Here is a 24,751-nt window from a genome sequence, read left to right on the forward strand (position 1 = left end):
ATAAAGAAAATCTAAAAATTATAAAAAAAAATCTTACCAGCTGAAATTTCATTCTTGCTCCTTTTGTGTTATGGCATTTAATAAAAAAATTAAAAAATCTTAAAAAACAAATAAATTATAATTTATAGCCCACATTTGGTTAAAAATTGACGAAAATTTAACGAAATGTGCTAGTTGTTAAAATAAAGAGAATAGTGGTAATTATCCAAATAATGAGAAGTATATATAATCATATCAAATATGAGGAGAGCTCGTCAAAGATTGCCCTTAAGAAAAAAAAGTATAATAATTATTGATTCTTACTGATGGGCACCAATGCTTGATTGGACTTCATGTACTTGTAAAAAATATGGTAAATGACTATTATTAACTACGATTAAATAAAATCAATGCAAAAAACTAGCTTTAATTTCTACCATAAAAAAGTTGTTTGTCATGGTAAGAGCCATGGACAAAACAAATCATGGCAAATGTTTTAGTCACCCTCTCACAAATCAGGGTCAACAATTGTTGTATGATCGTGGTCAATAACTATTTGTTACGGCTATTTATTATTAATCATATCACTTAACCGTAGTTAAATATTATAATTCTTATAGTGACGACATATATTTGTACACGTCGGAACTTAACCATCTTGATTAGTTTCCCCAAGTTTTGGGCATGAATTTGCTATCAGTATCCGACCAAGAAAGGTATTTGATCGAGCACGAAGAACTAGCCCAAACAACTACCAATGAATCTTGTCAAGAGTGTGATCAAGAAATATCCCTGTAAACATGGAGGGATGAAATAATTGTGCAAACAGAAAGGAGCTAGCAATTATTTAAATACAATAAAAAGAAAAAATTCGTGTTTACTGCATATTCATACACATTGTCTGTCTTTATAGATTTTAGTTCGGACAAGATTACATGTATATTATAAGCAGACAGAAGCAGGAAAAGAATCATAGTATGGAACAAGGGTCGACGTCAGTTCCTCCTCACGTACTAGTTTTTCCATTCCCTGTTCAAAGCCATGTCAATGTGATGCTAAACCTAGCTGAAATCTTCTCCATTTCTGGCTTCCAGATTACTTTTTTAATCCCGGATCACATCCAAACAGGCCCTCGTTTCGATCAAATTTCGTTGCGTTTTGCACGTTATCCTGCCTTCTACTTCCAGGCAATTTCAGATGGTTTGCCTTTGGATCATCCAAGAACAGGCGACAGGGTTAAGGAACTGTTTGACTCCATAAATGTCACAACGAAACCTCAGTTCAGAAATGTACTGAAATCCAGGGCCCTGAGTTCCAACAGCAGGGCGCCCTTGACATGCATCATTGCTGATGGAATCATGTCTTTCACTATCGATATCGCTCAGAATTTTGGGATTCCGACAGTACTTTTTCGCCCGTTTAGCGCTACTTGCTTCTGGACATTGTTCTGTGTCCCTAAGCTCATTCAGGCCGGCGAGCTTCCTCTCAAAGGTAATCTCTCATGTTTGATAAATTTGTACTACAATATATATTTACATCTAAACAGGTTTCTGTTTAATAAATCCTTTACTAAAACTTGCAGAGGATAGCGACATGGATAGATTAGTTGAAAATATTCCAGGGATGGAACGAGTTCTTAGGGTACGTGACCTACCGAGTTTTTGTCGTGTGGAGGATGCAGCGGATCCTCAACTTCAGCATGTCGTCTCGGAGACTCATCGTGCCACTGGCGCCCACAGCCTAATTCTCAACACTTTGGAAGACTTGGAAGAACCGGCATTAGCACGTATTCGTGCCAACTTCCCTAAACTTTACGTGATTGGGCCGTTGCACGGATACTTTAGGCCTCTTTGGAGTCCTAACAGCCTTAATGAACAGCATAGAAGCTGCATCGAGTGGCTGGATGATCAGCCTCTGAAGTCTGTGGTCTTTGTGAGTTTTGGCAATATGACTGTTTTGAAAAGCCAACAACTAGTGGAATTTTGGTATGGTTTGGTTAATAGTGGGAAGCCCTTCCTATGGGTCGTACCGGCTAACTTGACGGCTGGGTGCCGGATTCCAACCGAGTTAATAGAGGGAAGTGGGAAAAGTGGGAAGGTGGTGGATTGGGCTCCACAAGAGGAAGTCCTATCCCACCCTGCAACGGGTGGGTTTCTAACACATGGTGGATGGAACTCGACTCTTGAGAGTATTTATGAAGGGGTACCGATGATTTGCTGGCCGTTTTATGCTGATCAGCAAGTGAATAGTAGGCTTGTGGAGGAGGTGTGGAGAGTTGGAGTGGACATGAAAGACATTTGTGATCGAAAAACGGTCGAGAAGGCGGTGAGGGAACTGATGGAAGTTAGGAGGGAGGAGTTCTTGAAATCTTCAAAAGACATTGCAAGATTGGCAAGAAAATCAATAAGTGAAGGAGGATCATCCTATGCTAACTTGGATTGTCTGATCAAAGACATTAAACATATGAACTATGCAAACTCTACTTAAATCAGAAAGTGTTAATTAGTCATCTATTCCTAAGAACTACTTGAAATGAAGAGAGTTGGAAAAAAAATTATCGGAATAGATCTTTTGCAGCTATTGCAAAGCTATATTATTTCATTTTTAACCAATTTAAATATCCGTACAGCATAGGACAAACAAAACGCTGGTCTGAATAGAGGGGAAAGACAGATTCCTCGTCGCTTAACAAAAAGCAACACAATATATACAGTTGCATGCACATACTAATTATATTACCTCTTAATCTGATCAAAACGAGAACACGAAAACAACTTTAAAGCGACTAATTAATTCGTTCCGTTATCAAAAAAACTCGAAGCGCATAAGCAGCTTCACGGACTTGTACTGCTCTCCCTTTTGCGAGCAAAGAGGAACCGCTCGGATACCTTGTCTTAACTCCCTAACCGGCAGGCACGTTTGCCCTGCAAAGTCGTCTTTATCAGACATATCATACTCGTGTACTTCAATCCGAAGCAGGGCTAGTTCAGGAATCGTTATCGGGAACTCAAACACCTCATCCCAAGTCGGTATCCAATTATCTCCAATAGTCTTTGTTTTCTTCATCATACAATCAACTGGCACACCAACAATTCCCACCTGAGGATAGATAGAAGACCACTTAGGAAATCTACTAACTTATGTTCTTATGTCTGATTTTTTCTGCTCGTTGCACCGTCTGTCTTGAAATTCCCTAACATAGAAGCAGAAGCAGGTGGAATTACCTTTGCATAAAAATCAGGAGGAGAGTAACTGTCAAAATGTGTATGATTAAAGTCATGATACCATCCTTCACCCATATATACAGTCACCTGTTTCGTAAAAATTAAGGATGTCTGAGTAAAATGAAGAGAACAGTATATATATAGAAGGTAATGAACACAAAACCTAATTTCACCATACTCTCAAAGTAGTTCTAATTGGTATTGCAGCTTTAGGATCAAAGACCCTTCCATCATGTCCTAACAAGAACTCTGGTTTTTTAACATATCCGCAACCACCATTTGCCCTGAACATTCCTTGCATCATCCAAAGTTCTCGTCCATAACCCTATCGAGAAAATGGTAAAAGTTTGTTATCAACGTCCACAAGTTTACTATGTACACAAGCTCAAACGTGTACAACGTTTGTACCTCTAGCGAAAATGTGGAGGAAAACACAAAGACCATATATACTTGCAGAAATCATATACATGTCACACTGTTTTTTCATCAAATTTTGGGTGAATTTTCACTGACCGTCGTGAAATTACGGTATTGTGTGCTTACTTGCATATTGAACGCGACCAGTTGTGCTCCATGCATCCATGCGGTTAGGGGATCGAAGTTGGATGAATCGACACGTGTGCCTTTTGGGTAGATTCTCAGCAAGTTCTTATGTGTAAACCTGAAGCAAATTAACAAGGATGAGAAATGTTTGACTAGATTATCTAAAAAAAACTTGAGTTTTGTATGAATATTTGCTTGGATTGGTGAGAGTCGCAGTAGTGCTTAGGAGTATTTCTTACATCTGAAGCTTATATGTAGGAATTTCCATGCTCTCTCTGCCATTCATTAAAACCTATATGTTGCATCTCCTACATTTTTCTTGTCGCAAGAAAGCAAAGAGATAACCAACACTCCTACATCAGGGTATATTACAAAAAGTCCTTCAATTTTCGTCCCATAACTTAGGTTCTGTACATTTTTAGTCTCGTTCTTACTTTAAGCCTGCTACCGATTTTTATAAGGAAATTGATCATGCTCTCCAGACTTAATAATAAGAAAAAAAAAGCAACTTTAATTAGTACCTGACAATTTCAAAGGCATGTGTCGTGACGCCCTTCTCTATCTGTTGCTCACTCAAGCTGAGTCGTCTGACTTTATCAGGATCCACCTTCACCCGGTCGCCCACTGCCCCCTTCCCCTTCCCAGCATGAATGGCGATCAAACGCCTATACTCTGCTGCCACATCTTCACCGCATTCATATTCTGCTTCCTCCCCATCTTCATCAAATTCCTACAAACCAAAATTCCAACTCTGAAAATTTCGTCCTAAAATCGACAAATTGGAAAAGGTAAAGGATCATTCTAGACCCTAATAAGTTACGGGACTAAAACCACACACCTTATCTTCACCGGTGCTTTTGTACTCTTCCGGCGGCTTGGTAGATATCATAATCCTTCTCTTAAGAGATTCGGGGGACGGGAACTCACTCAAGCACTCATCACCAGGTGTAAACAGCATCTCTCCAAATGTTTCAGTTATCATCTTCAGACAGACATGCATGATCAGAATTAATCCACATACAATTGTACCTGTAACTATTGAGAGTAGGTGGCTGCTGATCATGAAACCTTGTATGATTAATTAATGAATTACCTCGGCAGCTAAAGCCTGAAGTTCAGGAGTTAGATGGTCTTCAAGTGTTATTACAACTGGATATTCTGATGCAACAAAAGCATGTTCCTTAATGGATGTCAAACATTTGAGGAATTCCACGGGAGCTGTTAGCGTCCTGCATGCATGCATGCACGCAAATTATATATCTAAGAAACATAAATCTCAAAGAATTATATAAACCCTAGGGGTTGACCATGATGACCAGACAAGTCACATTTTCTTCAACTTTTCGTTCATTAGTAGTCATGGTTAATTCTGTGGACAGTTTTCGGAGAAAGACTAATCAGGAAAAATTGCAATTTTAGTCCCTTAAGTATGATCAGGTGGCAATTTGAATCCTGTATGAATTCATTTCGGCAATTTGGTCACATAATTTTAAGAATTTCACACTTTTGAAGGCAAAAATAGCTAGAAAAGTGCACGTAACCAGCTAATTAATGTGTGTGAACTCCAGTCAATTTAGGGAATATAGGATATTATTTTTCTCAATTTGTGAATTTTTTAAAATTACAAGATAAAATTGTCAAAATGAGTTCGTGTGTAACTCAATTGTCATCTCCATACCTAGAGGACTAAAACTACAACTTCCCCAACTAATTATATAAAAATTACAATAGTAGTTGCAACATGATTGGTTGGATTGATCAAATTTAATTCGGGGGTGGTTTAAATTAATGTCTAAACTTGAAGAGATGTTTTGTAATTATCCGTAATATAAAGCAAAAGCAATTGGAACATAAAAATTAATTGAAACATACCTGCCATGCAGAACACTAATATTGTCTTTGGTGGAATTTGGCCATATATCCAATTCAATAACTCTCACGCCATTTTTTAGTGAATTTATTATAGGAACGTCACTACAATCACTACTTAATTGATTCCCAGTTAGATACGAATTGTGGCCAGTGTATATGAAGTAATGAGACAACGGAGCATTCATATCATGGTGAACCTGAAAATATTTCAAATTAATCATAATTAGAATACTTATAAATTATCGACCATATGCAGTCATGATCACATCAATAGTAGAAAATATCGTATGAACAACTATCTAATTCATGAAGTACTCGTTTTTACCAATAAATGTTAGCCAACTTAATACCACAAAGGCATAAAACTGAGGTTTATTATTATTATTATTATGAATCAAACTAATCACATTATAAGTGTATGGAACAAATATATTACACTTATTGTATATTTGGTTCATGTCTGTTCAAACCCGTCAGAACAAGAATTTTCCCGATTGATATGTACACATGATTAAAAATGAAAATTAAAGGGAGAGGTAAAGTTACTCCAAGTTTTGGATTAAGAGGCGGATTGGCATCCCCAAACAAGTACTTAAAAAAAGCCTCCAAATTCAGCCCCCGCTTATGGAATATATTGAGATGCTGAAGGCTGTCGAGCACCTCCTGCGCATCCTCGACCGTCGCCTTTTCCTCCCCCTGCACTTCCACCATGAACTGCCGGAGATGGTCCACGCTCATCGTCCCGCTCTCCGAATAATCATTGAAGATTGCCTTCACGTCCGCCGGAGGAGATTGCCTTCCGCCGGAGGCTCCGCCGCTGCCATCTTAAACCGTCGCCGGAAGCAGAAACACACCCTGTATGTCTGTTTCGACATCCAGGTCGGCGTTGATCAGTGCGGGATTAATATGCGCCTTTGATTTTGGCTGGAAGCATTAATGAAGGGGGAGGGAAATAATCAACAGAATTGACGGAAACAGGGTAATGCATTGATTGTGGGTAGAGTGGAAGTCGGGAGACCGCGGATTAATTTGCCACGGATCTCGACGCTGTCGCAGGTGTTTTTGCTCTTCTACGTACGTACCGTCGCGAAATGCTCCGCCGGAAGTAATATATTGCTGCTTCTGCCCGGGATTATAGTCTCGTTTTTTCGGTTAGCCAGTCAATAATTCAATAATTTCTCAAATTAATACCAATAAATATTTTATTTTCTACTTTAATAAATTAATAGAGAGTTATTCTGCCACCTCATCAGCCCTCGATTAAGAACCTGAGACAGTCACATAGCTTCATTCCCATAAACAACGTCAAATTATGTAGCTTGTGATTCGATCAATGTCCCAATTTGTAATGTATTATCAGCTCTAACTTAGTAAATTTCACTATTTTGTCCTGAAATTGCATCTCATATGGGAGGAGCTTATTGAGACTTATAAATCGTTTAAGTTTTTCGTCTAATCATAAACTGATTCGGTCAAAAGGAAGTCTTGAAATTGGGATCGTTGAATTGTAATGTTAGATAATAATTTTTATGGCAATTTAATTATTACTTAATATTATTAAGTTCGAATATAATTGTTAAGTTTCAGTACTTTTTATAATACGATGAAAAGGCAAAGTGTAGCATGCACACCATTAATGGCTAGTATTTAATAATGAGTTTGTATATATGGCAATATTTAATTTATTTATCGATTAATATTTTTATTTTATAAAAGTATAAAATTGATGAAATAACATCATACATAGGTAAATATATAATCGACAGTAGACTTTTCATGCCTACAATAGATTTCACCAATTAAATTTTGACCACTTCCTTGCAATTACATTTGCCCCATATTTTAGCAACATTAGCAAATATTTAAGATAATTTGCAGAAGAACACTCTCAGAAAAAATTATAGGAAAAATTACATCGTCTTTCCATAAAATTTAGTGTAATTATACGTAAATTTTATAATTTAAAAAATTACATGTTTCAGCCTAACAAGTAACAAGTAGATTTCTCCTCTATTACATTAAAATTTACCGAACTTGTTGATGCTAGGAAAAAAAATGAATGAAAATTAAATTTACCTATGATTGACTTATTACATATTTATTGTAAGTTAAATAAAATTTTTTCTGATTAAACTATCTTTATACATCTTCATATGCTAATGCATGTGAGGAGGTATATTTTCACTTTTATAAGGATAGTTTGATTAAAAAAATTTATTTGACTTACAATAAATATATAATAAATCAATCAGGGCTAATATGAATTTTAAAAAAAATTGCTATTATATATCATCAAATTTGATGAATTTTGATTAACATAAAAAAATATATTTATTAAATAAAAAAAATATCAAGAATATAACATATATTTTTTAAATTAAAATAAATCATATAATTACACTAAATTTTAAAGATGTCGGGTAATTATCCCAAAATCATAGCATCATTTGAAAAATGTGCTCCGTCTTTTGAGCCCGTAACATTGGAAATGGGCCAAATGGCACTTTCTCCACACTGTTTATAGGAAAAATGCATAAACTTCAACTTGGATGGATTACGCTTTATCATCTAAACTACACAATATTACACTTTGCCCCTTCAAATTATAAAATATACATTGTAGCCCCTCCAACCAAGAAAATATGATCATTTTGTCCAATTTACCTGCTTCAAAAAGTAATTTGGGGAATTAACTTTCTGCACGCTGATCTTTGGCTATCCACCCTTAGGTGGTCCGTTAACTCATCCATCGTTATCATGGTACTATATTTTATTAATTTTTTAAAATAGATACAGTGGTTGAACTTATCCAAAAATAATTATTAAATGTCCCTTTAAAAAGAACAATTATAATTCAAATTAGATTTAACTGGATCTAAACTAATTATGTGGAAAGTACAATATAATTACTATGTGATCAGTATATAATTCAGATAAAGTGATTAATTACATAATAAGTGTATCACACTTTGTTGTTACATTTTGCTGTTGCACAATAGTTTGACTCTGAACCGTATATCATATTCCATTTTGTTTGCATTGTTCCTTACATACTGCAGCAATTACTGTACAAGAATCTAGGCATGCAAAACTAACATTAACCAAAAATGGACTCAGAAAGCAAAACATATCTGTATCCAACAGATGGAGTGGAGGACCACAATTAGGACAACGGAAGATGCAGTTTCATTCAAACTGAAACCTCATAAGAAGCCTCACAGACTTAAACTTCTGACCCTTTTTATTGTACAACGGCACTGCCCGTATCCCAGGTCTCAATTCCGACACAGGCAAACATGTCTGCCCTCCAAAATCATCCTTTTCTGATCTATTGTGTTCCCTTACTTCAATCCGTAGCAAAGCCAGCTCCGGAACCGTTAATGGGAATGCGAAATCTTCGTCCCAATACGGAGTCCAGTCGTCTTCTATCACCCTTGTTTTCTTCTTAGCAGCATCAGCTGGTACGCCGACTATATATATCTGCAGCCACGAATCATAGGAAGTTATCTACATACGGTCCGTTTATATAATTTCTTCAAGGACAGGGAAAGTGCGATCATTTTAATTTTTCCATCCTCAACAAAAGGTGTCACCTTCTAAATATTTACTACAAACAATTAAGACATTTCTTACAAACCTTTGTATAGAAGTCCGGTGGTGAATATGCGTCAAAGTGTGTATGGCTGAAATCCAAACGCCATCCGTCTCCCATGAACACAGTTACCTATAAAAGCAGAACGATCAATCGATTATGGAAACTGTGTCATCGGATGAATCAAATAGGGTGTGCAAGCTGTTTTAGTACTCACCTTCAATGTTTTCTTGACAGGCAATGTTAACTTGGGATCAAAAACCTCATTGTCTGGACCTCCCATCATAAGCAAATCAGGTTTCTTCACATAACCACATCCTCCATTGGATCTAAACAGTCCATGCATCATCCAAAGCGATTTTCCATACCCCTGTTTGATCAAAATAAGTTTGAAACACAGGCGTTTAGCACAAAACGACACATCGTGTGATGCCAATGTGAACAAGCGTCAATTGTTGTTAGGATCAGCTATGCAGTTGAGGCAGCACGAGGTTACAAAATTAACCTGCATATTAAAGGCCACCATCTGCGCTCCATGCATCCAACCTCCAGTCGGCTTAAAATTCGATGACGTTACCCGTGTACTCTTAGGAAATACCCTAAGAATACTCTTCTGAGTGAACCTACAAAATAAAAGTTTAGGAACAATCATTATTGTGCAGCTAGAGCTGATCAAAGGGTTCCGGATGGACTGAATGCAATAACCCCTGTTCTGTTCAACAATTACATGCTCTAAATATAATCAAACTCAACAAAATATATAGTACAAAACACCAACGATATGTACCTTATGACGTCTGTTGCATACAGTGTTGCAGCCTTTTCAAGCCGCTGTTCACTCAAACTAAGCCGATTAACTTTATCCGCTCCGTTTCTTAGTGCATGTCTCAAGCCATTTTTTGCATTCCCGGCCCGAATGGCTATGAGACGCTTATACTCTGGTGCGGCCAGAGTGCCTGACTTTTGTCGAGAAGCATCACAATCTTCATCGTCCTGATCACTACCAATCTGATTTACCTTGTCGTCAGCCTCTGCTTCAGCAATAGGATCCGATGTCTCCCTCAGTAATTGTTCGTCCTCAGATGAATCCTTAGTTTCTCCGTCCTTGTTACAGCTTGAGGCAAGGTACTCTTTCGGAGGTTTAGTTGAGAGTATAATCTTATGCTTCAAGGCTTCGGGCGAAGGGAATTCCTCCAGGCCTTCTGACTCAGGGTAATACAGCATATCTCCAAATACTTGTGTAACCATCTACAGAAAAATGAAATTCCGGACCCATATCAACAACCAAATAGGTGGAAAATATGCAGATGAATTAATGAAAAACTACCAGAATATATTTAAAGGTTAAACAAAACTCAATTACTCACCCCTGCAACTTTGGCCTGAAGTTGTGGAGTGAGGTGATCCTCCAAAGTAATGATGACGGGGTAGGGAGATTTGACGAACGCGTGATCTCTGATGGACGTCAAGCATTTCATGAGCGGTATCGGCGCAGTCAGCGTCCTGCAAATTACGACAACCTTACATTTCTTGAACAATACAAGTTCAGATGAATGCATAGGATCTATGATGTCTTTTCTTGACTTGTAGCAGTTAAAGAGTATTGCAAAGAAGATGGTTATGAATAAACGACAACGTGATCAAATTCTTGAAAGTTTGTGATCATTACCTTCCATGAAGAACATGAACATTGTCTTTTGCAGAATTAGGCCATAAATCAAGCTCTATGCCCCTAACACCATTTTCCAGAGCTCTAATGATGGGAATTTCACTGCAGTCACTGCTCAGTTGATTTCCAGTTAAGTAGGAATTATGTCCTGTGTATATGAAATAATGTTGCAATGGAGCAGTCATGTCATGATGGACCTGCAATTATTACACAATTTGTCAAGTAAAGTTTAAATCAATCTCCATCTATAATGTCTGAATTATTTCTCAGCAGATTTTGGTCTGTGTCTACTTGTTATGCTGCCCATCCATATGCTTGAGCAACTGATAACCAAATGCATGATGATATTTCTGATTTTTTACATTTTTTGAGAAATGTGTAGTTTATGAAATTGTTTACTTCTCTATTGAAATATATGAAATTATACTTTTAATCGTAGGATAAAGAAGTCAATATTTTTTTGTTACTTTTAAAATGGTCCCAAAATTGAAAAAAGTTGGCACATTTACTCTTATACTATACGAAAATTTTAAAATGGTTTCAAAATTGAAAATTTTTGACACATTTAGAACTAATGTATGTTCAAATTTTCATAAAAAATAGTGTGAGCAACAAAGCTAAACATGCACATTGCACGTGTTCTTACTCTCTAGTTTATGATAAAAACTTAGACATGAAGCAAATATGTTGAATTCTCTTAATTTTTAAAGCATTTTGAAAGTATTTTGAAAATTTTAAAAAGTAAAAGGTTAAATATGTTAAATTTTTCTAATTTTAAAATTATTTTAAAAATTTGTAAAAAAATAGAAACATTCAACATCCTATCCCATTAAACTGGAACTGTAATTTTAGTGCTGAAATACTACAAAAGAAAATGAAGGTGGTTGTAATATGGTTGTAATATCCGTAGCAAAGACACGGCGAAACTTTGGGGCGAAGCTTTCGAGGCAAATTTATTTGTCAGGAGAAGTCGTCGCAAATTTAATTTCTATATCTGTGTGTGGAGATTAATTAAATATATGTATAAGAAAGAACTTTTATTTTCTCTAATTAAATTTAAATAAGGGGTCATAAAAGGCATCTAAATAAATGAAAAACTAATTTATAATAGGAAATAAATATTTTGGAATGAGCAAAAGTAGAAAATAGAGAAATATATGAAGAAACGTACCTGAGGATTAATAGGGCCATTGAGATCATCTTGGAAGAGGAAGTAGAAGAAGTCGTCAAGAGTGAGGCCTCGGCGCCTGCTCGTTTGGTGGCGGCGCTGGAAGACCTTTTGCATGATCGCCTCCGCGTCGGCGGCGGAGCAGCCTTCCTCCTCCCGCTGGTACTCCACCAAGAACTTGAGCAACTGATCCGCCGTCATGTGGTCCGCCCCCTCCGCATACCGCCGGAACGCCTCCCCGACCTCCGGCGGCGGCTGCCACTCGCTGATTTTGAACTTCCGGTTGAAGCATCCAAACATTCTGTAATAATTGTAACTCCCCATTACACTTCGGAGTGTGATATGTCTCTCTCTCTAGATCTCTCTCTCTCTCTTCAACATAACACGCTGATGACTTTGTTCAGATTCATACACACACATATATATATATATATATAGTCATACGCGTTGGCTATGCGTTGTGGATGTTGGAGTGGTTATTTCTTGGAAGCATTAATGTTGTTATAGTGTAAGTACTTTGATGAATCCAATGAATTGTTTATATGAGAAGGGATCAAAATCTCAAAAATGATATAAAATATTAGGTAAATTTGTTTGTTCTAAAATTTATTATAATTATAAATAAATTTTTTTATTTTTTTAAAAATTATAAATACCTCTCGAAATTATTGATTGTCTAACAGAAGTCTTCTTTTGTATTAATGCAAAATAAATAAAAATAAGTCAAGACGCAGCAAATTGTAATATTTTATGGAAATAAAAACAGATAAAAATTCATGATTGTTTTTTAATTATTCTTTGGGGAGTTGGATGAAAGAAAAATAAATAAATAAAGAGTATTTGAAGTTCGAATAGTTAGGTTGTTAATTAATAAATATAAGATATGCTTTTAATCCTATTAATTATTTTGAAACGCGGGTGGGGATCTATGACTTTGCCCTTGTTGTATTATTAATTCCTAGATTAGCACGTCTTCATTCACGTCCTCTTTTTTCTTTTTCTTTTTTTCTCCTTATTGGGGATGATTTTTTTTTTTTCTTTTTAAGGCTAAGATTAAGATTTTATGAACAAGTTCAAGATTATAAAATAAATAAAAACCATAAAATTAGGTGCATTGCACAAATATTTACGTACAAATAAATTTTTTATCATACAAGTTGTAATAATGGATTTTTTTTACACCTCCAAATAACATGAGAAAATTAGCGTATGCTATTTAAAAAATTCTAACTCAACAATTATAGCAGTATGTATTCATGTACGTACATACGCCCCAAGTACAATGTTAAAGTGTAAAACACATATGAAAATACACTAGTCAAATTGAATAATATAAATTATATATCATATTCGCTGATAATTATAATAATTTTTTTTTAAGGTGAACAAGGATTAAGACCGAGTATATTTTTTTTGGTATTATACCAAAAACATTAAATAATGAATTGTAATAACTTTTGATTCAATCAATGCATCAATATAATTATAAATAAATTACGATAATTCATATAAAATAAGACAAAAACTCATGCAAAATGAAACAAATACTCATAGATACGTTGAGACTCAAAATCCATTATTTCAAATTTGTATATGGATCCTCAACCTTAGTCTCAACCATGCTTAGATTAAAACGTCATTGGTATTGATGTAATAATTATTTACCAACCTGTAACTTTTAATCATTTTTCCGGACAAGAAAACACTAATTTTCTAACATTAATTACTTCACCACCTAAGTTGGACGCGTAGAACTCATCTTCCAGGAAATTATTTGTGTGAATTATATATGTTTGAATCCATTAATAATATTTAAATAGTATTATATTTGTCATTTAATTCGTTATTCTTTATAAATATTTTTCATATGATTAACTTAGATTTAAGAGTAAATTATAACATACTCTCCTAAATTTTATCATAATTATAAATAAATCTCGTTATTTAAAAATTTATAAATATCCCTGAAATTGACGATCGTCTAACAAATATTCCCTCGTAACAATCCATTATATTTATTAGATCACGACCATTAATTAATACAAAAATATTTGCAACAAGATAATATTTATAATTATGACAAATCTCATAATAGCCGGTCGTAATCTGCCTATTATTTAATATCTTCAACTCCTGCTTTCTAAACTCCCACTACGTAAAATTCCCATATTTAAAACCAATGTGAACATGGATTTTCCATGTGAAGATTGAAGAATAATTTTGCAACAATGTGATGAATTATTAACGAATACTCCCAAATCTGATTGGGATTTGTTATGCTTTCATGCTTTTTAATTACTATTATCTTTATTTAGGAATATTCTTTTATATCAATTTCCCCATGCTTTTTTTTTTTTTAACAATTAGGAACCATATTCTTTATTATTACGATTAAGAAATAAAAGAAAAGTTAGTGGAATTTCTTTTTAAGCCAATATAGCAAATTTAATTATGGACCACATGTACGTATTTAAACAATGTGCATAATCTTTTCACATGTCTTTTGAAATAAATAATTTATAAATAAATTGTCATCTACTTCAATTATAATCTTATAATTATGTGATATAATCCAAACTGTTAAAATTAAGGAATAATTATACCTTTTTGTACTGAAATTTGGTATAATCATACGTAAATCTCCTGTAATTTGAAAAATTATATCTAGTATCCCTGGTATTTGCTTTTGTCTAACAAATAAGTCTCTCTATTAGTAAAACTCACCGAATTTGTTGATATATAAAAAAATAGATGAATATTGATATTTATCCTCGATTGACTTATTGCACGTCAAATACTTTTTTTCTGACTAAACTATATTTTATAATAGTGAAGATATATCTTCTCATATGTATTAACTAACGTGTGAAAATGTGTAAGGATAATTTAATCAGAAAATAATTTATTTTGCCTACAATAAATCACAATAAGTCAATCGATGGTAGAAATGAATTTTAATTTATATTTTTTTTTGTTAATATCAGTAAATTTGATGAATTTTGAGTAACATGGAAACTTATTTGTTAGATGTATAGAAACAAACCTCATGAATAATAGATATAATTTTTCAAATTGTAAGAAATCTACGTACAATTACAACAAATGTCATAAGGGAGTGTAATTATACCTTAAATTAATTAAACAAAAGCGGGAAATGCATCTAGTTGATTAATTAGTTATACCGATAACCTTTTAATTTTATAAATTTTAAAATTAATGTATTTGATTAATTTTAACAATCATTCAATATATCTGTTCCTATTCTATTTAATCAAATCATATAACAAAAATTTGAATTATATATGCACATTGACTGAGCATTTACCGCTAGTCCAAATATTTCATTAGACTTATGCATATTTATTTTCACTTAATATAAATAATTTATTATAATAAATATTTATTTAATTTAATATAAATCTATTGATCAAATTAATCTACTTATCAATTGATTGATGCTGACATACATTATATAATCACATTTTCAGCATTAAAACAAAAGAAAAAGAAAATGAAACGTACAAGAATCAAAAGAACTAAACCAAATTTTTATTTATATGAAAAAGAAGAAAGAATGGTCCGTGACTATGAGATTATAGATTCAAACTCTACCCATACATAGAATTTTATTTTATTTTAATAATAGTGATCATTCTATTTTAATAGTAAGTGTTGATTAGTTATAATGATTTAATATTAACGATTAGTATATAATTATTATAATTATTGATAATTATTACACACAAATATTTGATATTGATATTAGTAATTGATTTATGGGTAATATATGTTTTGCCCATCTGAACTATTCGTCATGTAGCATTTACCCGATTAACCTAACAAATGTAACATTTATCCTCTCGATTTGACAAAAATGCCTCCCATGCCTTGAACAATTATATTATTTTTAATATATTTTAGTATTTTATATATTAAATCATCACTAAATTATTTTTAATTATTTTTTTAATAAGTGGAGAATTTAAATTAAAAGCGAAAGCGGAATATATATTGTAGATACACAATATAATATAACCAACAACTCATATATGCTTCTTAAAAAATATTGTGTATATATATATATATATGCTTTAAAATATTTTATCATAATTTTTTAAAAAATATGTTAAAAAAACTGATATGTAATTATTCATTTTTATGTAAAAGAATAAATAGTGAATAATTTAATTTTATTACTAAATTAAGAAAATATTTTTATGAATTTTTTTGTGTATTTATTATACTCATATATTAGTTAATTTTTGAGTCTGTAAAAAAAAGTTTGAACTATTTAATTCACTAAATATATAGATTTTTTTTTCAATTAAAAAAATTTATTAAATATTAATATACAAAATACTAAAAGAAGTTTTTTGAACTAAATATATATATATATATATTATATAAGGACAATATTATTTAAAAATTTAATTGTAGAGAATAAGTGTTATATTTATTAATTTAGAGGATACGTAAAATAATTTCATGGGCAAAATGTATTTTACCCTTGATTTATTAAAATATAAAAATTTGTCGTTTTTATTTCAAAATAAAATAAATAAATAAAAAATGGCGAATTTATTTAATATGGAAACTTCTCTCCCATCGTCTGGACACGTAGTAGATTCATCGTATCAAAACATCCCAACACTCTGATTTCTACTCTTCCACTTCTCCTCTCTTTTACTGTTTCGCAATTTAATCCAACAGCGCCGATCACAATTCTGCCTGTGAGATGGCCAACACTAGAAGATTGCTTCCAATTGTGCTTTTGTGGGTTCTCGTTCTATTCGGAACCCTTGCTCTGATTTTGGTACCGTTTTCTCCCTCCCTTCTTTTTTCGGCTGATTTTGATTTTCCCCACTCCAGATTGTGCGTGGATTACTTTGTAAGACGCACTCATTTTATCGTTGTGAATTTGGAAATTTACATAAGTTTTGGATTTCAGAATCGGTTGAGCGACGCTGGGGTTCCATCCGAGCAAAACGCGATTGGGGATGGGAAGGTGGACAATAAGTTCTGGATCTTTCAACTGAAAATTGATAATTTTAAGTTCGCGTGAATTGTTATCTGTATCTTAGTTTCGTTGATTTATCTGTTGGGTGTTTTTTGTTGAATTTTTCTTAGGTGGGCACTTTGGCCGATGTAGATCAAGTAACGCATAAAGTTTACTTTGATATTGAAATTAACGGGAAACGCATAGGTATATCTTGTTGCAAATCTTTTTTTGCCAGTATGCTGTCATTAGCACGCATGGACCATGTTTTGGTTGAATACTTCTAGCATTTTACTCTCTTCTGATTTTAGTTTTTAGCTTTATTCTAGTATATTGTGTGCCTAGATGCGGCTTGCTGATTGCATATGTGCATGTTACATATTTGGACTGTGTTCTTCTAGCCAGTGCTTGTGCATGACAACTATTAATGCCATTGAGTGGCGTTAACTAGAACAGTTCTCGCCATTGCAATTGGCAGCCATGATCTGTATACCTGACCACTGCTAAAGCATGATTCAGCGACTGCTAGAATGTGATTCCAGATTCCTGCACTACAGAGTAGTAGTAGAGTGCTGGTCTCACTCTGAAATGGTTTGAAGTCAACTAAATACCGGAGCGCTTGAATAACATATTCCCCTCACCAGCAGTTGATACTCTAAGCTGCTGTCACATTGAAATTGTTAGATGTGATCCAAATGCCTAAATGCACTCTTGATAGCATGTTTGCCTACAAACTGCAGTTGATATTCTAAGTTGCTGATTGTCGTAGGGAAGTTATGAAGAGTTTCAAATGATATGTATGAATTAATGGACAAATAACAGTAAACCGAGCAATAATCTTATCAGATCATTGTGGCTACTGCTATTTTATATGGGAAGAAGCATAACCATACAACTTATGACATTTTCAGGTCGCATTGTGATGGGCCTCTTTGGAAAAACAGTACCTAGAACAGCAGGTAGCTTATCAAGTGAACCAAATTGAACAATTTGCTTCTATTTATTGTGCTTGTTTTTGCAAATGGACTTGTGCTTAACTTTTTCATTTTTGGTTGCAGAAAATTTTCGCGCTCTTTGCACGGGTAGCCGAGTAACATTTTCTCCCTTTTAGTGCTTTACTTCTGTTTTACAGCTAATGACATCAAGTAAGTTTGTTAAACATGTTCTGCAGTTTGGATATGGAATTTACACTAAAGTATTTGTGCATCTTGTTAGGTACAGTTTGCAGTCATGCAGTACTATCAGTATTTGAACGTGTCTTTGGATTAAACATATCAAAATCCGCGAAACTATTTGACTTCAAAAATTTGTGCTTCACATAATTTTACACATGCCCAAGTTAAAAAAGAATTGAAGATCATTTTGTATGCGACTTTAGAGTAGTACAATACGATCACCGAATATTAGTGAAGCACATGAAGTACTAGATGCTGAAGCAGAAGTTGATATTTTTGCAATTTGACTGTTGAGAACCTGATATGTGTGGTCTGAGCAAATGATAGTCACAATCAACCGTGACATACTTGTTTACAGATGGAGATTGGCATTTAAAAATGTTTAACAAATTCGTTCATTCTTGGACCTTTTCTTTATTTTTGCCAGAGCAGTTCTAAGATGGGATTCAGTCAGTCATGCACCCATCCGTTCTGTCCCTACTGTTAGTCTAGGTTTTTGCATAACGATAAGAGGAGCTGGGAAGCTTGTATGTCCTAATCCCCAGTGTACTTTCTTTTATCTCAGGTGAGAAAGGAATTGGAAAAAGTGGGAAGCCCCTTCATTTCAAAGGGAGTCAATTCCACCGCATCATACCAAGCTTTATGATCCAGGGAGGCGACTTCACCCGTGGTGATGGACGTGGTGGGGAATCAATATTTGGCGATAGATTTCCAGACGAGAACTTCAAGTTAAAGCACACTGGTCCCGGTGAGTATTTTCTGTAAGACATTTGCAGTGGCTCATTAATCGATAATCTGCCATGCATCCATTGTCGGAGTGAAACAAAACACAAGCTGAGCAATCTGGTAACCTTGTTCACCTTATTGTTGAAATACATATTTTCTCCTTACAGGAGTTCTCTCAATGGCAAATTCTGGACCGGATAGTAATGGATCTCAGTTTTTTATTACAACAGTGACCACAAGCTGGTAAGTAGACCTTATTTAAAACTTATATGAAAAAACCTGTGTGCGAACTGGATGAACACATAGACTGGTAATGGAGTTACATCTGACGCAACCTGTTATGCTCTACCATTTGTCTTTTCAATACCTGTTGCTCTTTATGCTATTTGTAGCTCGAGATCAGTAAGAGCTTTGTTATGTGTAATTTCCAAAGAACCTTGCTCTTGTTACATTTTTATGTCATGCTTTAAAGGTTGGATGGACGTCATGTTGTGTTCGGAAAGGTGCTCTCCGGTATGGATGTGGTGCGCAAGATCGAAGCAGAAGGAAAGCAGAGTGGTTCACCCAAAAGCACGGTTATTATTTCAGATAGCGGTGAATTGTCTCTGTAATCCTCATATTTGCTCTATGGACGTGTATGCTTCTGCATCCCCTTTCTCTCTATATATATTTAGGTAGTCCTTTAGGTCAGACAGGCAACTTCAGTAGTCAGTTGTTATGTTGCCTGTTTTTAGCTGGTAGGGGACATGTACAATTATACACTTGAAAAGCAAATTCACTCAAGTCATACCCTTCCATTGCTTGTGAACTATGATCCAGTATTTACTGAAATCTTACTGCGATTCAAATTTTCCTCAACATATTACAGGCCTTTGGGCAAAAGGATCAAGTGAATTATCACACATGCAGGCCGAGTCTGATCGCATTAAATATTTTATATACTGCCCACTGACCATCTGGTAAACCGAATGCTATTTTGCTTCCTTCCAAGCCCCACTAGAAAGAGAGTAAAAGTGCCTCCTTCTTACTATCTATCCAAAGCATATTCTCAATCGGCGAAGTCGCGCTGTGTTGAAAGTGGTAGACTGGCAACACAGCGGTAGACCTGCGCTTTTATCCAGTGAAGCACGAGAGCCCCCCTTCTCAGGCATTCAATCACGTAACATGTATATAATAAGATTTGTCAAATAGAACAGTCGTTTGAAATAGGGAACAAGGGCTGTTATTAATGCGTTTGGTAACTAAGAAAAGTGTACATGCAACTGTGTTAAATGTTTTTCTCACTTTTTAGCTTTAAAGAAATACTTTATACACATACTGTGTATATACATATTAGACAGTTTCTTTTCAGGTGAATATTTGTCACAGGAAAAACAAAATTGAGATAATGGCAAATAGAAAAGATGAATGATTAAAAATGAGTTGATCTTTATTTGGAAGATGCAAAACAGGAGCTGATATATACTAGCGATTTAGCACGAACATCGTATTCCAAATAACAAACATCGAAACAGGAAAGCGATGACAGAGTAACTGAACTTCACTTGCGAATTTCAATCACGTTCTTTCATCACTTCTTCCGCGAGGAGTTGCTCTTGGCGTCGCCGGAGGAGCCGTTCCGCTGCTGAACAACGTTGGAAAAATTAGACGACAGATCCGAGTAAAGCGAAACGACCTTGGAGATATTCCCATTGAGTTCCTGAATCAAGGTCACGTTCTTCACCAGATTGTCGTGGACTTTCGACTGGTGGTTCTCGTTCACCTGCTGAATCAGGGCTCTGTTCCGGTCCAGCACCGATTGGACTTGGCGGAAATTTTGGGTGAAGGCGGCCCAAACCGCCGGATCTCCGTCGTTTGAGTCGCAGTCAATTTCGTCGCCTTCACCAAAGAGAGGGCTATGGGGGTTGAGATTGGCGGTGGTGAGAGAGGTGGATCTGGGGGAGGTGTAACGGTGGCTGGAGGTGTTATCACCCATGCTTGAATCAACGGTGGCGGTGGCTGAAGAGGAAGCCGGCGATTGCATTAAATAGAGGAGATATCGAGATGGTTTCCCTCGTATTCAGTAAGTGGGGATTTGCTTATCTTGCAGCAGAACAGATCAGGCAGATGAGTCACTTAGGGACGACCTTACCTCTGCCCACGCGATTTCTTAGAGCGTGATTCTAACTCACAGGTACACTTTCATTTTTTTGAAAATACAAACACTAAACTTTATATTCAAAATCTGAGTAATATTTTTGAATTAAAAATAAATAACATTGATTTTTGTAATTTTAAAAATTAAATGGAATATTATATGCCATTCTTTTAACATTTATGTCTTTTTAATTAATTTTTTTTAAGGAGGATCAATATTGATTCCCTAAATTTATAAGTTTACTCAAATATACTCCTAATTAATATTTAAATTCTAAAGAAAATGACCTCTGAAGACTCTCATAAAGATTTTTCAATTGAAATTAATTAAGTATTCGGTCAATTTATAAGTCATCTGTACTCCCAATTATTTAATTACCGCCCAAAATGTAGTCAACTATTCGCATGTATATGTATAATACGAATTCCCATTCAAAATTTATAGGGTTAGGTTCAACTTAAATATTTTTTAAAAATATAAAATTATATTTTTTTTAGAAAAAAAATTAAAATTATACTTATCCCTAAAAATTCTCCCTTTACAACTAAATTCTTCTATTAGAGTTTGGATGAAAATACTGGCATCAGTAAAATGTTACGTAAAATATTATAATAAATTATTGTTCATGAAATATATTTATTAGATAGAAAGTAGCTGTTGATGAATACAAAAGGTAGTCATCTTTTGGTACTTTTCTTACTTTCGATATATGGGATAAAAATTAGCATTAGTGTTGTATCTATTTTCTGAAAGTATCTTGTTCATATACTTCATCTGTGCTTCAAAAAATAGATTCAGCATATTTCACACCTGACCTCATTTATGTAAAGTAAAAAAGATACAAAAATGACTAACTTTTTAATTCATAACTCAAATGCTATAATTCATGAATAACATTCTATTATAATTACACTATTTTGGCTTTATATATATTATATTTACCCCTTTTATAAGTATAAAAATATTAATAGGGGAATGTAAAATGAGAAATAAAATTTGAAACTTCATATAGTATTTTTCGTCCAAATCCTAATGAGAGGGGTTAGTTGTAAACAGAGATTTTTTAAGGGAGTGTAAGTATAATTTCAAAATTTTCTAGGAAAAAAGTAGAATTTTGTATTTTTATAGAAGGTCTAAGTGTAATTAACTCAAATTTATATGATAATACAATTCAACCTAATAATTAAAAAACTATACAAATTTGTTGAAGCATGAGAGAATTACTCTGTATTGATTATAATTATCAAGTAATTTGGAGATAATTATTTTACAACAATTTAATATCTTTATAAATTATTAAAGAAAATGTAAAATTTTCTTAAAATATAATCAGTTAATAGTGATAAATAATTTGACATAATTTTCCAAGTTATACCTAATTAGTTATTGCAATTAATTGATTTGTCGGGAAGCAAAATTCAAAGACGGTTAAGTGCACGCGCTGGAGGGAGCAGTATGACGGCTTGTGAATGGAAAATATCTTGAGATATTTCTCTTAGAATACTGAAAAAGTGCAATGACCTTTTGCTCTTTTTGGCCAGCGCGGCAGTGTTTGACTTCGCACGACATCGTTTTTGCTTCAAAGTGAAGATTTCCTTTGCAGAATATATTTTTACTATTATTAAAATTACTAAAATAGTTCATCAAAAAAATTTAAAATTACTAAAATAATATTGTAATACTGTTAATGTTCGTCCACTAATCACAATGAAAATTCTAGCCCACGTTAGGTTGTTCGAACCTGCACCAATAACATAACATGTACAATACACTTACAGTATGATTGATATTTAAGATTTAAGTTATCAAATAATATGATAAATATATCACACTTATTTTCAAATTACTTTAATTTAACTTAAATTCAATTTGAATAAGAATTTTTCAATCACATCAAACATCTTTCTGTTTTGCTTAATCTATATATTCTTTTTTCCATTTATTGAAAAAAGAGGCCATAATATGAACACTCTTGTGAAAAATTACAAATTTAAATGGTGCTACTTGTATTTTGTTCATATTTGTCTATAAACAACTTACAATTTTTTATTATTTGTGGGCCTTGTATGAGGGATACTAAGGGTATGAGTACTTGACATTTCATTTTGTTTCATTTCAATGTGAAAAAATAAAATGAAACGTATTCAATTGAGATTAGATATTTTTTTGAGTATGTAACTGAACGTGTAATAATAGTTGATATGATATTTAAAAAGTATTGTATAAAGAATATATATGTAATGATTATAGTCCATGTTATATTTCTTTTTTTTAGAATAGTGAAATATGTCTGAATTATATTTTGAAAAGGATTTTACAAATAATGCCTGTAAAGGCAAAACAGCAATTTTGTGCTGGTAAGTGGGGAGTAGTAGTTATTATATTAATAGGGAAGGAGCATTTATGCAAAAACTTATATTCTTTGTTCTTGAGGAAGCATCCGCCCCTAGATAAGATTCCCATTATACAAGGAAGGAAATTCTTCACGAATCCAATATCTATCCACTATATTCATAAAGTGCTCATCATGGGCCCCTTTTTTTTAAAAAAAAATTATAAGAATAAATTTTATTTTTTGGTTCTGACTTTTCATTTTAATCCCTATCTTTCAATTTCTTTAATTTAGCCCCTCTAACAATTTTCAATCGCCAATTTGTGGTCAAAATGCAATTTTACTAAAACACTATTTTAAAACTTTTAACTCGTTTGAAATAAATTATTCTGATCCCTCACTTTGTCATTTCGATTTCAATTCAGTCCCTTGCTCTCAGATTAAAGACAATTTGAAAGTTTTATTTTTTTAATGTAACTTTTTTTTTTGGGGATAAAGATATTTGCACATATACCGTGTTAAGGAAAATTCAATTTTATTTTCGATGTATGAATATAACTATGTTCTAATAGTTGCTTAATTGTTCCACTTGGATACTTTTTAGGGTAAAATTTTTATTATCATGTAATACTCAAAATATTCAAATAAGTCCTTGTGATAAAAAAAAAATTATGTATTTGAACATAAGTTTGATGTTGCAATGATAAAAATACCTTTTTTAAATCAATGGCCTATATTTAATCTGATTTAAATTCGTACTCATATTTTAATCATATTTATCAAAAATTAAAATATATTATTTTAATATATATATATTTGTATGTATATATTCTACCTCTAGTTTTCTTCTCTTCTCATAAATTCGCCGTCCGACTACCTTTGGGAACAAGCTTACCACCGTTAGAAAGCCTGTTTAATGGAAAGCATTTTGATACCTCACACACTGTGAGTTATCTCAATTTTTTCACTCAAAAAATCATATTCCGTGCCCCCCATCTTCTATCATTTTTTTCTTCGCCATCCAACCACCTCTCGGTGCATGCTTACCACCATTGAAAAGCTCGTCCAACGACAAAAGGGATGATGATGAAGAAGACGTTATACACAAAAGGGAGAAAAACGTGAGAACCCTAAAATTGGCCTTCATTGTAAATACCACCCTAAATATCAAATTAGGAAAGCATTTAATGTGATTTGAGCCTAAAATTTATGGGATCACTTCACTCCCCACATCTACCAAATACTAATATGAGCTGTCAGAGAATTTGGTAGAAACGTTGTTTTCATTAGGTAATAACCTACTACTACTAAAATGCCCGAAATTTGAATTTGAAATTT

The 24,751-nt window shown here is 33.6% G+C and overlaps 4 protein-coding genes and 1 pseudogene across 4 annotated transcripts; 2 read left to right on the forward strand and 3 right to left on the reverse strand.

Moving 5' to 3' along the window:
- Positions 856-2,544, forward strand: LOC105167206 (7-deoxyloganetic acid glucosyltransferase-like). Its single transcript, XM_011086828.2, has 2 exons — positions 856-1,470; positions 1,562-2,544. Exons 1-2 carry the CDS (start codon positions 915-917, stop codon positions 2,464-2,466), a joined length of 1,461 nt encoding a protein of 486 aa, XP_011085130.2. The 5' UTR covers positions 856-914; the 3' UTR covers positions 2,467-2,544.
- LOC105167049 lies at positions 2,558-6,686 on the reverse strand (annotated as a pseudogene).
- LOC105167050 (phosphoinositide phospholipase C 6) lies at positions 8,658-12,371 on the reverse strand. Its single transcript, XM_011086606.2, has 8 exons — positions 12,051-12,371; positions 10,880-11,076; positions 10,578-10,713; positions 9,998-10,458; positions 9,716-9,833; positions 9,428-9,580; positions 9,256-9,342; positions 8,658-9,098 (listed from the first exon to the last, which is right to left on the reverse strand). Exons 1-8 carry the CDS (start codon positions 12,369-12,371, stop codon positions 8,805-8,807), a joined length of 1,767 nt encoding a protein of 588 aa, XP_011084908.1. The 3' UTR covers positions 8,658-8,804.
- LOC105167051 (peptidyl-prolyl cis-trans isomerase CYP19-4) lies at positions 16,677-19,752 on the forward strand. The gene is made up of 8 exons (XM_011086607.2): positions 16,677-16,860; positions 16,996-17,052; positions 17,175-17,250; positions 17,955-18,002; positions 18,102-18,125; positions 18,784-18,966; positions 19,112-19,187; positions 19,417-19,752. The coding sequence occupies exons 1-8, from the start codon at positions 16,783-16,785 to the stop codon at positions 19,553-19,555; spliced, it is 681 nt and encodes a 226-aa protein (XP_011084909.1). The 5' UTR covers positions 16,677-16,782; the 3' UTR covers positions 19,556-19,752.
- Positions 20,353-21,107, reverse strand: LOC105167052 (protein EARLY FLOWERING 4). The gene has a single exon (XM_011086608.2). It carries the CDS (start codon positions 20,965-20,967, stop codon positions 20,515-20,517), a length of 453 nt encoding a protein of 150 aa, XP_011084910.1. The 5' UTR covers positions 20,968-21,107; the 3' UTR covers positions 20,353-20,514.

The sequence above is a fragment of the Sesamum indicum genome, linkage group LG7 (assembly GCF_000512975.1).
Source record: "Sesamum indicum cultivar Zhongzhi No. 13 linkage group LG7, S_indicum_v1.0, whole genome shotgun sequence".
Lineage (NCBI taxonomy): Eukaryota > Viridiplantae > Streptophyta > Magnoliopsida > Lamiales > Pedaliaceae > Sesamum > Sesamum indicum.